At 40.2% G+C, this 17,746-nt stretch overlaps 1 protein-coding gene across 2 annotated transcripts; it reads left to right on the plus strand.

Moving 5' to 3' along the window:
• The first annotated feature begins 29 nt into the window (after positions 1 to 29).
• TYW3 (tRNA-yW synthesizing protein 3 homolog) lies at positions 30 to 17,513 on the plus strand. 2 transcript variants are annotated; one of them, XM_036350301.1, is made up of 6 exons: positions 31 to 306; positions 1,495 to 1,575; positions 3,527 to 3,625; positions 3,840 to 3,911; positions 6,247 to 6,380; positions 17,037 to 17,513. In XM_036350301.1, the coding sequence occupies exons 1-6, from the start codon at positions 133 to 135 to the stop codon at positions 17,251 to 17,253; spliced, it is 777 nt and encodes a 258-aa protein (XP_036206194.1). In that variant the 5' UTR covers positions 31 to 132; the 3' UTR covers positions 17,254 to 17,513. The 2 variants fall into 2 exon arrangements, with proteins under 2 accessions (XP_036206195.1, XP_036206194.1); XM_036350302.1 differs by lacking the exon at positions 3,840 to 3,911 and having other exon boundaries at positions 30 to 306.
• The last annotated feature ends 233 nt before the right edge of the window (positions 17,514 to 17,746 follow it).

A 17,746-nucleotide genomic window follows, 5' to 3' on the forward strand; every position in this document is an offset into this window, starting at 1 on the left:
CCCAGGAGACGGCCTCCCGAGAGCGCGACGCCGCGGAAGTTTGGCCCTTCCCGGCACCCGTCGCTCCAATATGGCTGCCCCCAGGACAGGCGAGGGCCGCCGGCACAGTGCAGACCCCAAATCCCTCCCCGCATGGAGCGCCGCGCGGAGTTCAGCAGATGGAAGGCGCAGTGTCTGAGCAAGGCGGACCTCAGCCGGAAGGGCAGCGTGGACGAGGATGTGGCCGAGCTCGTGCAGCTCCTGAATGGGCGAGAACAGTTTTTTACCACCAGCTCCTGCGCGGGGCGCATCCTCCTCCTCGATGCGGTGAGCCTGCTCGGTGCCCTCCCGGCGGCGCCTGCCCGCTAGTGGGCACGCCAGGAGCCCTGTGCCCACCGCGGGCGACACCCCGGTGCAGCCTGCTTGTGTGTGTCCTAGTGGGTGGTCTCGGTTTCCTTATCGATGAAATTTAGAGGGTGGATTAGACCAGGGCCTTAAAAACGTGAGTGTGTCTGTGAGTCACCTGGAGATCTTTGGAAAGTCCGGAGTCTGATCCTGTAGGTGTAGCGCGGGGCCTGCTAGTCCGCCATTCTCACAAACCCCAGAGTGACAGCCCGGCAGTGACCTGCAGGTGCAAGGGCTGAGGATGTGATTTTCCCAAATCGAAGGGAACGTAGACTCCAGCCTGGCGCAGCTGGCGGCCGCACCGCGGCCTGCGGGCCTGGGGGGGCGTGGCCGGGTGAGGTGGCCCCTGCCTCCCGGCGGCCGCTCCGTCATCACTGCTCTCAGAGGAAGCACAGTGTCTACCATATCTATCTATCTATCTATCTATCTATCTATCTATCTATCTATCTATCTATCTATCTATCATCTATCTATCATCTATCTATCTATCTATCTATCTATCTATCTATCTATCTATCTATCTATCTATCTATCTGTCTAGTGTGAGATGCGAAGCCCTGAGGCTGTGGCGTGATGCCGGGTAGATTCCAGCCCGGTTCTGGGAATTCCTGGCCGTGTGACTTGAGCACAGTTATCTAAGCTCACGCCCTCCCTGGGTCATGAAGTGAGGACAATAAAGAGCAGCGATCTCCAGCGACAGGCACCCTGGCATGTCACACTAATTTGTAAAACATGCACGACCTGACTAGTCAAGGGCACTGACCTCTTTTCCCCGAGGTTGTTAAATACAAAAATGACAACAGCCAGCACAACAGTAGCCTTCGGTGTGAATGAATCAAAACTACACCTGGTTGTTGCTTTTTCAGATTGGCAAAACATATAATTTTTTTGTGTGTGTGTGTGTGCTGCAGAATTTTAGTTATTAGTTTATGTGTGCCATGAGATGAAAAAGGTTGAAAATCGCTGGTGTAGAGAAAATGGGGTCGTTAATTTAAAAATCACCACTTGGGATTATTAATTTAAGAAAGCCTACAATATGTTATGCATTCACTGTACTTGCTATTTTTGTAAATGTATGATTACATTAGATTATGTTATTTTTTATTTTAGAATATAAATGGCTTTGAGGTTCAGAAACAAAACTGTTGCTGGCTCCTAGTTACACACAAGCCTTGTGTAAAAGATGATGTGGTAAGTTTTTATATGTAAATTTAAAGAAATCACACTTTTTAATTCGCAGTCACTTTAAATACAGGTGAAAAATAGAAAATTTAAGGTGATTTTTGTGCATAATTATAATGCCTGAATATTATTCATAAAGCCTAAAGAGAATTCATTATGATGGTTTTTCTGAGTTGTGGGAGATAAAAGTAAAAATATGTATGCAAGAATTACTACGGCTGCTCAACACAACACATCCTCTTGGACATAGCAGAGAGTTCATGGACATCAGATGCATATTGGATCCAAAGATTGAATTTTATTTCAGCTATTCTGTAACTCAGTAACCTGGTACAAATCATGGAAGGAAAAGGGAGAAAGGGAGCAAGGAATAAGTCATTAGCATTATCTATGTACTAGAGGCCCGGTGCATGGATTCGTGCACCGGTGGGGTCACTTGGTCTGGCCTGCACTCTCTCGAAATCTGGGACCCCTCAGGGGATGTTGGATAGCCAGTTTTGGCCCAATCCCCCCAGGCCCGATCCAGACAGGAGGGAACCCAATCCTGTGCATTGAACATCTGTCCCCTGACGGTCAGTGTGCATCATAGCAACTGGTCGTTCAGTTGCTTAGGCTTTATATATATACTAGAGGCCCAGTGCACGAAATTCATGCGGGGGGGGGGGTGGGGGGATGGGGAGGGTCCCCTCAGCCCGGCCTGCACTCTCTCATAATACAGGACTGCTGGCTCCTAACCACTCACCTGCCTTCCTGCCTGCCTGATTGCCCCTAACCACTCTGCCTGCCTGCTTGATTGCCCCTAACCTCCTCTGCCTGCCTCCCTAATAGCCCCTAACCGTCTCTGCCTGCCTGTATAATCGCCCCTAACCCCTTTGCCTGCCTGCCTGATACCCCTAACTGCTCCCCTGCTGGCCTAATCTCTCCTAATCACTCTCCCCTGCTGGCCTGATCACGCCTAATCACCTCTGCCTCAGCCCCCGCCACCGTGGCTTTGTCCCGCCACCGTGGCTTTGTCCGGAAGACGTCCAGTCTATCCGGTCTAATTAGCATATTACCCTTTTATTAGTATAGATAGATTACCATTATACTGATATAAATAAATTATACATTACCTGAATTGCTTCTTGAAAATCTTTGTATCATGCTGGATAATTTAGTTGCCTAAATTGAAATGTTTAAATGAGTTCATATAAGTTTGTGTTAATCAGGCACGTACAGTACTGGTTCAGGTGCTCAAATGTTGTCCTATGGGTACTCATTCAACTTCCATCTCCTTCCTTGGGTACTAATTCTCTGTGCATATTTGTCCTTATTCTCTTCTGCTACAGATTATCTTTGTGTCAGGGAAGTTAGCTACTAGCAACCCCAGCAGAAAACGACTTCAGAAGATTCATGTACCATTCCTAAAGGACTCTGAGCCATCCCCCGAGATCAGTTATTTTTGCCAATAGAATGGAATGCTAGCCTTGATCAGACCTAGGCACTTGGCATCTCTGATATTATGATAGTGGGAGTGATGAGTGACAGGGCCATTATTAACAGTCCCGTGTGAAAGAGGGAGGATGCTGCCCAGGAATATTAGGCAAACAGAAATAACAACTGCCCTATATAAATTCTAGCTCAGACCTAACAGTCCAACTTCTAACAAGTATTTAAACAGACTTTCTACTATAGTCTTTACATCCCTGTTCCTTAATGGAAAAATCTGTTATGGAATTAAATACAGTAATAGTTTACTTTTGTAAAACGTGGTCGGAAAGAATGACACAGGAGGTATATGGGAGAATTAGAAATCAGTCTTTTAAAAGAATAAGCAGATTAATAAGTTTTTGGAGAAAGGACCAAGAAAGCCGAGTGAAAAGTTATTTCGGGAACAGGATGCTGAAGGAATCTAAAAGTCCTGGGGTTCAAAAGAAGAGGATCATATATTTGTGTCTAATACTAACATTTTTTAATTTAGATTGCAGCTTTGAAAAAAGCGAATGGTGATGCCACTTTGAAATTCGAACCCCTTATTCTTCATGTGCAGTGTCGAGAGTTGCAGGATGCACAGATTCTGGTAAAACTTTGTAATTATGCTTGAATTTATTAGTATGTGGGTAGACTTAATCTTAAGCCGTACAACTTCTGCCAAAATTTAATGCAGTAGTTTAATCAAGTAGTTTTTAATTAACTGTAGGTTTGGGATTATATATGTTTCTACAGTTTGTAGAATTTAACGGTTTGTCTGATTAGTCAGGTTATCAGAATCTAACAAATTTATTTTTTTACAGCATTCAGTGGCAATAGATTCTGGTTTCAGGAACTCTGGCATAACAGTGGGGAAGAGAGGAAAGACTATGTTGGTAAGATACCTTTTGGCAAAAAGTAATTCTTTGAGCAGGAAGTGATCCAGGTTATTGAAATAATTTAGACTTGTACTTAGACTCCTGCCTTTAGTATCTCCTGACTCAGATCTTCTTGCCATTCCCTGTGTCAGAAACCTTCAGTGACTTATTTATTCCTACAGGGCAAAGTCCCAGAGATACTAGATGTACATTTGCGGTCTTATTTCATAGTACTGTATACTCTCCCACTTTTAACCTGATTCTCTGTGCCCTCATCATCTTAAATAGCCCCAATTTAATAAGCACCATGATACCATGGAAAGAATCACAGATAGGGGATCTAAAGCCCTCTGCACAAATACTGGCTGGCCCCCGGCTATGCTAAATGAACTTGAGTAAGCTCCCTCAGGGCCTGAATTTTCTCAGCCATACCAGGGGTCCAGCAAACTACTGCCATAGGGCCAAGTCCAGCCCACAGCGGTATCGGATCCCACTACACCAATTGGATGAATCACTGTCTAAGATTGCTTTTGTGTTACAGTGGTAAAATTGAGTAGTTATGCCAGATACTATATGGTCCACAAAGTTGAAAATGTTTACTATCTGTCCTTTCTCAGAAAAAGTTCGCTGATCCCTGGACTGGGTAATCGTTAAGGCACCGTCTAAGCTCCACATCCTCTCTTAGTCTTTTCCTGGCCAAGCTAGCCCCTGGTAAATTTGCCTTATTCTGATCTGCTGTAGTATTTACTGATTGCATTTATTGTTTGGCAGGACATGTATTATTTGCTCTTGAACTGGTTTCAGATTGTCCTCCATTCTAGCTCCCTAGCCTTTCCTATTTTCTATCCTGCTCATATCAATATTTCTTTCTCCCTTTCTCTTCCTCTCTTCCTAATACCAATAAAAAATACATATATTTTAAATTTAGGGAAAAAAGAAGACCCCTGTAAAGCATGACTAACTAGAAAAGCAATGCCCATAGTTCTGGTTTGTGTCCCCATCTCATTCCCTGCTGCATCTGGTGACCTAGCAAGAACAGAGCCATTCTTCTACCTTCCTCTCCTTTGTCTTCCATATTCAATTAGTTACAAGTCCTATCACATCTGCCTCTTATATCTCACACCTGAGTCCACCTCTCCAAACCCTCTGTCATTGCCCCTACTTAAGCCCTCAGTGCCCCTCACCTGTCTTTACAGAGGGTTCCTGACTGGTCTTCCTGCTGTCCATCTTCTTCAGTCCCTCCACCCAGTACTCTCAGAATCCCCCCCTTTTGAAAAAGTGAGGGTCTCCAAATATTTTCCCTGATATTCAAGGCCTTACCCAAACTACTTTCCATCTACCTTGTTGATGCTCTTCTGCTAGCATACTTATATTCCAGCCAAATAAAAAATATATCGTGCTCTGTCATGTCTCCATAACTATAAATAAGTTGTTCCTCCCCCATTTTACATGTGGTAAAATTGAACTTATCCTTTAAAATCCCAACTCAAATGCCACCTTCCCACGAAACTGAGGCCTGTCTCATTTAGTTGTATCTCTTCTACATTTCTTTAATGGTTTGTGCGTGTGCACACTCAAGTGCATGTGGGCGGACATGTTTGTGTTTCCCCTGTCATAGCACCTATGTTGTGTTACAATTTTTTGTTCACGTGTTTATGTCTTATTCCAAAGTGTAAGCTCTTAAAGGAACCATGTTATATTCATCTTGTATCTTCACATCTTACATAGGGCCTACATTGCAGATACTCAGTAAAGTTTCATTGAATTTATTTTTATTCCTCATGATAGTTTTGGTTGTTGTTCTTAATCTATATCCAGTGTTTGGATTTGCTTGTAACGTGCTGACTATTTCATCAACAGGATTACTAAGGTTGGCCCTAAAGCATCAAGAAAGCAGCCACTTTGTGAGATAGAACGGGCATGGCTTATTCTTATTACTGCACTCCACTCAGGCAGCACTAAGAGGCTCTTTCAAATCCAGTCCATTTTGATTTTCCCTTGAAGCTTCTGTTGAGATTTCATTTATTTCTTTTCTTTAAATAGTCTATTAAAGCTTTCTAAGCTTTAGTGAAATTGAAACTGTTAAAAGTTATTGGCTTCTTTGATAGTATCTGCTTCTCTGAAAAATAATGTGTAGAATGACTTTCTTTAGAAATGACTTTACATGAAGGGAAAGTCTATTTAATCTCCTGTGATCCAACTGTGTTTAGCTAACTTATATCAAAGCACAAACCTAAATGCTGTAATGGAGCTAAACTATGTTTAAACACAACCCTAACTTGGAATTTTCTTTAGTTATCTTCAGTATCTCTAGCACATGAATCATCATGTCTGAATTGCTTGTTCCTTGAAGGCTGTCCGGAGCACACATGGCTTAGAAGTTCCATTAAGCCATAAGGGAAAACTGATGGTGACAGAGGAATATATCGACTTCCTGTTAGAGATAGCAAATCAAAAAATGGAGGAAAACAAGAAGAGAATTGAAAGGTACATTAATTAGATATTTTCATGTTATTTTTCTATGCCTAGATCATCTTTGAAAATATTAATATACACTTCAGTTTAGACTCCTAACTGCTTTTCTATTTATAGCCTTATCATGAATAATAAAAAGATGATTAAAGTAATAGATGAAAGTAGGCCAGACTGTAATGGGTACTAAATGGGAGCATAAGCTACATGGAGGAGAATGGGACGACTGACTGCCAGCAATGGGTATAAAGGAGCTAAACATAATCACTCAGGTGGGAAAGCCCAGTAGCCATGGGGACCATAACTGATCAAGTTAAAAGCAACCATGGGAGAGGTGCACACTGCCCCTTGGTGTGATCCCCTGGAGATGACCTAACCCAGAATCTCCTTTTTAAGAGAATATAGACTGGTTAATTTTTAGCCTGATAAATATTTTACACCTCTGGTGAGTTTACTACCCATCTCTTATCATGGATTAGATCTAGCATTGCCAGAATTGTCCTAGTAGTAAAGATTATGGCTATTAGTTCACATCTTTATACTTCTCCTGTTCTTAAATTTCACTTAGGATGAATAAAATTTTTACAGTGCTTTCTTTTTTAAACTTTTTTCTAAGAATAGTTTTTTATATACAGAAGTGACTATTATGTTGCCTTTCTTATATAAGGACTAGAGGCCCAGTGCATGAAATTTGTGTACTCGGGGGGGCGGGGGGCATCCATCAGCCCGGCCTATGCCCTCTCGCAGTCCGGGAGCCCTCAGGGGATGTCTGACTGACAGCTTAGGCCTGCTTCTGGCTGGGCAGCGCTCCCCCTGTAGGAGCGCACTGACCACCGGGGGCAGCTCTGGCATTGAGTGCCTGCCCCCTGGTGGTCAGTGTGTGTCATAGCTACCGGTTGTTCTGCAGTTCAGTCGATTTGCATATCAGCCTTTTATTATCTCTACATACAAAACCCTACTATGCAAATAGACCAAACAGCAGAACAACCAAACAACCAGTCACTATGACATGTGCTGACCACCAGGAGGCACGTGGACCATGGCAGGCGTTGGCAGTAGGCAGCAGAGAGTGGAACATGGCGGGCGTTAGCCACAGCGGGATGGTGGAGCAGGTGAGTGGGGGTACCAGACCAAGGCAGGGCACCGGTCGCTGTCATCAGGCGAGCCTCTGCTGGTTATTGAAAATTATTTGCTCCCGCGCACCACAGTTCCACCTGGCACTTGCACCTGCTGCCAACATTGACCCCATTCACACCCACTGCCAGCGCCTGACGCCGGCCCCAATCACTTGGCACCATCAGTGGGTGCGAGCAGCAGCTGCCTGCTCCAATAGCCCCTTAGGGCTTTTACCTCCCCCTGCTCCTGAGGGGCAATCGAGGCAGCAGCCACCGCTCACACCCGCTGCTGGTGCCAGCCCCAATCACTCCACACCATCAGCGGGTGCGAATGGGGCCGGCATCGTCAGCGGGTGGTAGCGGGGCTGCTGGCAGACGGGACTGGGGGCTGCGGCGGGAGGGGCCGGGCGGGGGTGCAGAGGATGGGCCGAGACCTGCCCCTGTGCCCACCTCAACCTCACAGTCCACAGTTCCTTTCAAGGTACACAAATTTGTGCATTGGGCCCCTAGTATAGGATAATACCACTGACCTACCATCAACAAGATGTGCATCTCTGAGTTACTCAAGTGGTATTGGCCAACTTAATATCATTTATAATTTCCTTTTCCCCTTCTCCCCACCTCCCTTGGCCACCTCTTAATCAGTCAATCTCTATCCAAGTAACTCTTGAATCATTATCTCTCCCCATCTGCCACTTCCTTCATTCAAGACCATTGCAATATTCACTTGTCTCATTGTAAAATGCTTCTAGTGTGTTTCTCTGCTAAGTGATTCTCCATATCACCGTCAGAATCCTATCTGTAAAATACAAAGCAATCCTATTGCTTAACTTGCCTGCTTAAATTTTTTTTTTTAATACCTAGAATTTTCTTTGAAGCAGCTAAGGCTGGAAGTGCTAATGGCGGCAGTCTCATGGTGGAAAGGGGTAGATCTTTTCCCTGGAGCTAGAACTGAGTTCAGATCCAGATTCTACCACAACTTACTCAACTCCCTTGGCTTTGTTTTTCTTATATCTAACTAGGGGGAAATACTTATCTTAAAGAACAATTTTAGTATATATTTAGTAATGATTAGTCCTGGCCCTGTTGTGTCATGGATTCTCTGGATCCAATAGCCCTTCTTATTCAATGACACATGAAGAGAGTAAACCAATAATCACATCAGTATCACCATCCAGGCTTTCTCAACCAGGGCTCCTTATTTGAACAACAGGATTCACAAAATTATTCAAGTGACTATTTCTCAGTTCTCCCAACAATGGTACTTGTCCCATTCTCGATACATTGGAGAGAAATTAATTATTATATACAGTGGGTGTCTCAAGGCATTAGCTTAATTTTCTAAGAGAACTGTGGCTGAGAAAAGGCTAGAGCTTACCTGGCCACAAAATGCTTTGAACAAACATTCTAAATAAAGTAATAATTTCAAGTAAGCAACTGAAGAGTGTCCAGTCATCCCACCAGACTGTAGTGTTTGAACTCTATGTAGGTACTTATTGGCACCATTCCAAACACTTACCACATCCCTTCTATAGTATTCTGGTGAGGTTGTTGCTAAAGCATAGGAGGTAGCAAATCAGTTTTTCTGTTTCCTTACTTGAATTTCAACAAGATTATAAATATAGCCCAAGATCAAGTAACTATATTAGTACACCTGGTGAAGTTAATTGAACCATGTTCACCAGCTATAAAATCAAATTATCCTTTAAATCCACTGACTCAAAGATATGTTTTGAGATTACAGTGTGCATGCTGCTATCAAGAGAGCCATGCTCATCACGTAAAATCAGTGAAAAATTAAAGAAGGGTAAAAAGTGTCTTAAGATACTGATTAGAAGATTACAAGTGAATTCAGAAAGGCTGTACAAATTAGGGAGCTCCTTTGGGAACAGCTGTACTTTCAACCAAATGCAGAGAAAAAGTTACTCTTCTGATGTTGAAAAGAGAAAAAAATAATAAATACCGAAGGTGATGAGTTCTGCAATCAGACATCGAGTACTAAAATTGGTTTGTCATAGGACCAAAGTTTCACAATTAAAATAACTATAATAAGAGAATTTTTAAAAGTCAAGATCCCAATGAGTAATATTTCATCAACAAGAAATTTTCTGCCAATGTGAAAAATCAAAGCCAAAGGCTAAAATATTTTTAATAGATAAAAGGTCTTGTTTGTGAAAACTAATTTCCAAGCCCCTTTTATTGGGAAAAGTAAGATAATTTTGTACATAATGATTTCTAGGTAAAAAATGTAAAGTTTGAAAATCTACTTACCAATTACCAGAGGAAGGCTGTCGTTGATTCAATTTATAAGAGACAGGACTGACTTGGGTCAGATGAAACCACCATTTGGCTATAAGCACAGTGAAAATAGCCATGTTCTTTTTACCAGCTATGTAATAAGAAAAGTAAATGTTCAATAAAGTATAGAATAAAAGGGCTGAATATATTAGCATATAATATGGTTGATAAAAATGAAGTAAATTGGAGAGAAGTAAATAAGTCTATTTCAGTGGTTGGGTGTTCTTTATTATTATTTATTTTTAACTTTTTGTGGTTAAATATACATAACAAAATTTACCATATTAGCCGTTTTAGTGTATGGTTCAGTGCCATTAAGTACGTTCAAATTGTTATGTAACCACCTATCACCACTATCCATCTCCAGAACCTTTACATCATCCCAAATTGAATCTCAATACCCATCCTGTATAATGAAAGCCTAATATGCCAAGGGTCCAACCATTCGTTTGACCAGTTGCTGTGATGCGCACTGACCACCAGGGGTCAGATGCTCCGACCAGTAGGTTAGCTTGCTGCTGGTATCCAGTGGATAGGGTCTGGGCGAGATGGGCCAGACACGCTCTGGAGCCCTCCTGCATTCCCTCCCTGGCTCCGATTGTGCACCGTTTGGGTCCCTCAGCCTGGCCTGCGCCCGCTCACAATTCAGGACCCCTTCGGGGATGTCGGAGAGCTGGTGTCAGCTGACACCCGATCCCTGCAGGCCAGGCCGAGGGACCCCACCAGTGCACGAATCCATGCACCAGGCCTCTAGTTAAACAATAATTCCCCATTCTCCAAGCTTCCAGCCCCTATTAATCACTATTCTATTTTTACTCTCTCTGAATTTTAAATACTTCATATAGGTGGAATTAAAAATTTTTTCCTTTTGTGTCTGCCTTATTTCACTTAGCAAAATGTCTTCAAGGTTCATCCATGTTGTAGCATATGTCAGAATTGCATTTCTTTTTAAGGCTGAATAATACTCCATTGTATTTATATACCATATTTTATATATCGATTAATCTGTCAATGGACATTCAGATTTTTCTTTGTTCACTATTGTGAATAATACTGCTATGAACATGGGTGTATAAATATCTGTTTGAGTCCCTGCTCTTGAATCTCTTGGTGTATACCCAGAAGTGGAATTGCTGGATCATATGGTAATTTTACATTTAATTTTTTTTAAGAACCGCCATACTGTTTCCCACAGGAACTGTACCATTTTACATTCCCACCAGCAATGAGCAAGGGTTCCCTTTTCTCAACATCCTTACAACATATGTTGTCTTTTTGTATGTGTGTGTTGTTTTTGTGTGTGTGTATGTGTTTAATAATGACCATTCTGACAGGTGAGTTGATACCTCATTTTGGTTTTGATTTGTATTTTTCTGGTGACTAGTGATATTGAGTTATTTTTCATATACCAGTTGATAACTGCATCCCTTCCTTCTTAGCTTCCTTCTGGATTTTTCTTACTATTCTACTTATTGTTAAAATATTGTTGTACTCTAGGATTCTCTTTTTTGACCCATAGCTTCAGCTACTTCCCCATATACTGATGGGTCTTCCAAATCTTCTCCAAGTCATAGGCCAATATACCCAATAATTTTTTGAAGATATGTAACTAAAATATCCTGTCAGTCTTTCCTTAATCCCTTTTTTTTTTTTTTTTTGTTTTTTTTTAATATATTTTATTTATTTCTTACAGAGAGGAAGGGAGAGGGACAGAGAGTTAGAAACGTCGATGAGAGAGAAACATCGATCAGCTGCCTCCAGCACATCTCCCACTGGGGATGTGCCCACAACCCAGGTACATGCCCTTGACCGGAATCGAACCTGGGACCCTTCAGTCCGCAGGCCGACGCTCTATCCACTGAGCCAAACCGGTTTGGGCCCTTAATCCCTTTCTTAGCCTAGTCTCAACCCCAAAGCAATTTCTTTGGTTCAGATTCATATTATCATTTACCAGTATCATTACAGTTTATGCCTCAGTGGAAAACAGAAATATGAATCATATTGACTTGCAATTATTTAATTACATATATACCTTATTTTTCCACTACATGGTCACACTGCAGATAGGACTGACTTCTCCCTCAAAACCAACTGCACGCCACGCGCATGCACGCACAAACACACACGCACATGCGCGCATGCGCACTCACAAAATATCTCTCTCTATCTTATCCTAAAACCTTACATAGTGCCTGGCTCATGGTAGAAACTCAATAAGTATTTATAGAATTAATCATAAACAATAAAGGAATTTAAAAGTTAACACATACAGAGTTTCCCAAAAGCAAGGACAGTTTCATAAGAATAGTGGTTAATAAATGTTTGCTAAACTTAGTTAAGTGACTTTTTCCATCCGTGTGCTCTTTTAAGGCTTCAAAGCCTTCGGATGATCATTCTGGAACACATGAAAGGTGGCTGAGACATGAGGTGAGCAGACTCTGGCTACATGGTCCATGTAAAAGAAACGGGACCCTAACAAGCTGAATGGGTGTGATACTGCAGAATATCAACCAAAACAGATTAGAAATGGCAGAAGAGAAGGAGGAGTCAGGATAGCAAATGTCATAGATTCCCCATAGTTGCTAGTCTTTTTTTTTTTTTTTTTTTTTTTTATTTCAGAGAGGAAGGGGAAGGGAAAGAGAGATAGAAACATCAATGACGAGAGACAATCATTGATTAGCTGCCTCCTGGACACCCCACACTGGGGATCAAGCCCACAACCCAGGCATGTGCCCTTGACTGGAATCGAACCTGGTACCCTTCAGTCCGCGGGACAACGCTCTGTCCACCTGGCCAAAACAGCTAGGGAGGGAGGGCACTAGTCTTATTTTTAAAAGTGGAACTAAAGCAGGTGAATAAACAACTTGTACATTTCCCTGTATACTTAAGATCAAAAAGGTAAATAATGTAAAGTGAAAAAATATATATTTTCTATTCTGATAATTTTTCCCTCGATATCCTTTCCCCTCCAATTGTCCTCCCATAATTCCACTCCCATCACCCAATCAGCTTTGCATTCGCCCTTGCAACTGGGACCAGGCATTGGGTTTTTACCAAAGAGCTTTTCATGATCTCACTTGGAGCAAAGTGCCCCCAGTGTGCTCCCACTTTAATTTATCTTTCTCATGGTGTGTTGAACGTGTCCTTACAGCTCTGCAGCTCCCGTTAGACCCTGCCCTCCTTACCTCTGTTTCCAGCACCTGAGACAGGCCATTGCATACATGTTTTTAAATAAAAATGCTAGAGCTTAGTTAAAATCTAAATGCATAATATATGAAAATAACCTTCTTTGTTACTTATGAATAATGGAAGCCTAAAAGGGTATGAAATTGTGCCTGGATTTTATTAAATTTTCCTTCCTATTTCAGAAGTCAAAGAAATACCAGCTTTTTATTGCAAGTGGTCCTGAAATTGATCTGAAAGACAAGGATTCATTTTCACAGCGCTGGCCTGAAAAGTTCTCTAATGAAGAGAACTGAGTACAAGTTGCCCTGCGTCATGATAATCTTGACAGCAGAGGTAGAAAAACTGAGGACAATTTGATTTTCTTTTCAGGAAAGAAAAGAAACAGTTGCCTGAGTATACATTTCTCTTTACACTCCAAGCTCTTTTTGTTGCCTGTGAGAGCTGAGGAAATTACACTTTGAGAAGTGAACTTTAGAATGCTGTCTAGAGGATCATAGAATGAGTGGAGAACATGCAATTGAAAAACAAATTTCTGACTTAATGTGTAAGATAGTTTCCCAAAAGACTTTTTGAAAGTTCCCTTAAAAAAGGAAGAGGAGAAAGTATTTGAAGTTTTTATTCTTGGCTTTTAGCACAAAAGTGTCTTTGTTCCATTTACCAGTTGTTTTGTGGTACCTGAAGGATGTAGCTTTGAATTCTTAGGTTCTTTAGTGGAAGATTAAAGTAAGGCACTTGTTCCTCTTTAATTCCTTTTTTTATGTGTGATAGACAAGATATTTTACACAAGCCGTTAATTCTCTGTGGTCATAAAAAAGCAATTTAATCTTATCTATAATTTTATAGGAATAGAATATAGTCAAGAAAAAAAAACCAACAACAACAAAAAATATGGTTGCCTGAGTCGAACGTACAGGGTTGGGTGGAGAATGATAGAAGATGAAGTTGCATATCATGGATAGCCTCTTATGATCAGCAAGGATGATTCTCACCATTTTGTGGCATGCTTGCATTTGTGTTTTAGATTAAATAAGTCATTCTGTTGGGTCATTATATTAAGCTATTCTAAATAGGCAGATTGGAAGATGAGACGAAAACCAGTCATTGAAGTCACCCAGGATGATGGTCAGACCTAGAGAGATCAAACCAAGTGTAGAAGTTTTCATAAACATATGGGACTGAACAGAATTTTGGTAGATGACATAAGGGGCAGATGCAGGAGTTTAGTCTAGCAAAGTTTTGGTGAGCCATTTGAATTCTGACCTTGTCTCAACTCTGTGGTGGTGGAGTCAGCAGTCTCCACTTGAGAGGAATGCAGGGCAAATGGTGTCTTCGTGGGAGAGCCAAGTTTCAGTTCAGTAAAGATGTACAGGATGCATGTAATGAAGAGGTTACCATGGAACAGAGTCTACAGAATTGTATGTCAGTTAATATTTTTCAAAGCCTTTTTCTTGTAGCACTTACTGTACAGTTTTTCCTTTTATTATACCTCCACCATTGAGATTGATTTACTCATTGAAGTAGTATGTATGAACACCTATTATGCCAGGCTTAGTGCTAGATATCAAAGTGTAGAGTGTTGAGTATGTTAAGTTCTTGAAATATGGACAGGATGTGTAGCAATCATGTTAGGTATAATTAGAATTGTGTGGAGTATTTAGGAATAGGTGAATATCTTAGTTTTTTTAGGGAAATTTCAGAGCCTTTGCAAGTAGAACTAAGCCTGTTCATTGAATTAAATAAAGAAGAAAATTGGTCCAAATAGCAATCTATTTTGTAGATGTCAAAAACTTCCTGTGATAGTCTCCCATTAAAATAGGGCACACAAGCATGACAAGATCCCTATGATGGATTTCTCATTTGCGATGAGAGAACAAGGGAGGTCTCAACCTCCCAGGCTTTCTAATTTGGGACCTAGGCTAATAAGTTACCTTTTTTGAAAGGTATTTATTCACTTATTTGGCATATTTTTGCTGAATGTGTTAGCATTGTACTGTATGCTAAGAATATAACAGAAAACAAGATAGATGGGGAGTCTTGGTCTCATGGAGTTTATCATCTATAAAAATAGTCATTATAGAGAACTTATTCTGTGCCAGCCATTGTGCTAGGTACTTACATGTATCCCCTATAACAGGGGTCCTCAAACTTTTTAAACAGGGGGCCAGTTCACTGTCCCTCAGACAGTTGGAGGGCTGGACTATAGTTTAAAAAAAAACTATGAACAAATTCCTATGCACACTGCACATATCTTATTTTGAAGTAAAAAAAAAAAAAAAAAAAAAACGGGAACAAATACAATATTTGTATTTGCAGGTGGTCTGCGGGCCATAGTTTGAGGACCTCTGCTCTATAACCTCTGACAACCCTTCTAGATACAGGATAATGTCCAATTTTATAAATGAAAAAATCGGGACCAGGGAGGTTGGAATTAGCCAGCCTCAGCATTCCCAGGACAAGCTGGTGTGAAGCACATGCAGCACTCCTGCCACCTCGATGCTTCCCACATATGCTGAAGGCCACTGTCAGGCAGCATCTTGTCAGGTGTCAATGTGGGAGCAAAAAAGAAATGAAGCCCAATTTTCAGGGAGAAAACAGTATATCGGATGACAAAATTAACACTGAAACTCCCGTAGAAAAATGAGTAAAGGAAAAGAACAATTCACATTAAAAAAATAATAATTCAAATAGCTAATGCAAAACATTCAATTTCACTTGCCAACAAATAAATGAGGATTGAAATAATGAGCCATAGCCAGTTTGGCTCAGTGGATAGAGTGTAAGCCTGCAGACTGGGTTCAATTCCGGTCAAGGACACATGCCTGGATTGAGGGCTTGATCCCCAGTGTGGGGTGTGCAGGAGGCAGCCTATCAATGATTCTCTCTCATCATTGATGTTTCTATTTCTCTCCCTCTCTCTTTTCCTCTCTGAAATCAATAAAAATATATTTTAAAAAAAGAAATAATGAGATACTGTTATCACCTATTCAAGTAAAACATGTATTTTTATGGTCATATTCAGTATATGAGTGAAGTGGTCTCTGTCAGGTATTAATATTAGAAGCATACTAAGTATCCATTCTGGAAAACAGTATTTTTCAAGAACCTTAAAATGTTTATGCCTTTAACCATGTAGTTACATTTCTAGGTGTCTGTCCTCAGGGAAGAGCTAGAAATTCAGATCACATTGTTTTCAAAAATGTTTGTCACATTGTTGTTTGTATTAGGGAAAATTTGAAAATAAATTACAACCAATGTAGATGCCATAATGTTATACTATCATTAAAAAGCGTTATTTTGTAGCTCATTTGATTGATATAGAAAATGTTAAGAAACTTTAAAAAACGGTATAAAACTATATGTAATACCACAATTGTGTAAAAGACGGTAGGTATATGTGTACATGTATAAATACATTAATTCAGAATACATTAATAAACTAGAAAGAATAAAAATATTAAGAATCACTCTTTGTATTTATAACTGCACATTATTTCCAAATTCTCTAAAATAAGTTTCTACTACATGTATGATTTTTTTTATAAAGAAAAAAATTGTTTTTACCTTCTTTGTTTGACAGGTATATGTGGAATAGAACATGAGGTAGAATAGAAATTGTCAAGAAGTGATTCCAGCCCTACCTCGTTTGCTCAGTGGATAGAGAGAGCATTGGCCTTCGGACTTAAGAGTCCCAGGTTCAATTCCAGTCAAGGGCATATGCCCGGGTTGCGGGCTTGATCCCCAGTATGGGGCATGCAGGAGGCAACCAATCAATGTTTCTCTCTCATCATTGATGTTTCTACCTCTCTACCTCTCCCTTCCTCTCTGAAATCAATAAAAATATATTTTTTTTAAAAAATAAGTGATTCCAACTCAATTTTCAAGACTGTTCTTAGTAGAAAACATATTCTGTTCCACAATTAAACAATAATAAAAGCAAAAATCATGTTATTTCTTTGACTCGTTTTATATTAAGGTTAATATGAGATCAAATTGTTATAATTTAAGTTCTAGATGTATTTCAGTCATCCAGTTTCAAAACACTGATGTAACAGTAGTACTTATGTCTTTATAGGTTTTACAACTGCCTACAACATGCTTTGGAAAGAGAAAGTATTACTGACTTATATCCCAAAGAGAAAATCATCAAGAAAAGTAATTCATATTCTCATAAGAAAAGAAGAAACCGAGAAAAAGCAGATGGCAAATGTGTTACTGAAGACAATGATAAAGAACTTGAAAATGATGATGATCCTGAAGTCAATGTAACTATCTTCCCTGAAGATTACTGAGATTTGGTTCTACAGTGTCTTTGGTGGAATAGTTTCTAATAATTATTACAAAGCTGCTCTTTATAAGAGTATTTTAGTTTATTGAGTGTATCAGACATTCAGAAAAGCAAAATTTAATTTTTCTCTATATTTTAGAGACACCCATCTTATAAATATAGATGCCTTTTTAAACTAGATATGTATAGTATTTGTTCTTTAAGTACCATCTTTTAAATCACAGAAATTCATTGCAAAAATAAAATTATGGTTGTTAATACATCTCCTCTTTTAAGTTTTAATTTCTACTTCTGCAAAACAACTATCATACCCTTTCAAGAGAACCTGAACATTAGGAATATTTGAATAAAAATTGTAGCAATGTTTAACTTATTTTTAACATTTATTGCACCTCAGAATCATCTGTAGATTATGAAAAAATACAGAAAGGAACTGAGAATCTCCAGGGACAGTTGCATGTGTATTTTTTTAAAGCTCTCAAGTGCTTTAATTGTCA

This window comes from Myotis myotis, unplaced genomic scaffold, assembly GCF_014108235.1.
Source record: "Myotis myotis isolate mMyoMyo1 unplaced genomic scaffold, mMyoMyo1.p scaffold_m19_p_2, whole genome shotgun sequence".
NCBI lineage: Eukaryota > Metazoa > Chordata > Mammalia > Chiroptera > Vespertilionidae > Myotis > Myotis myotis.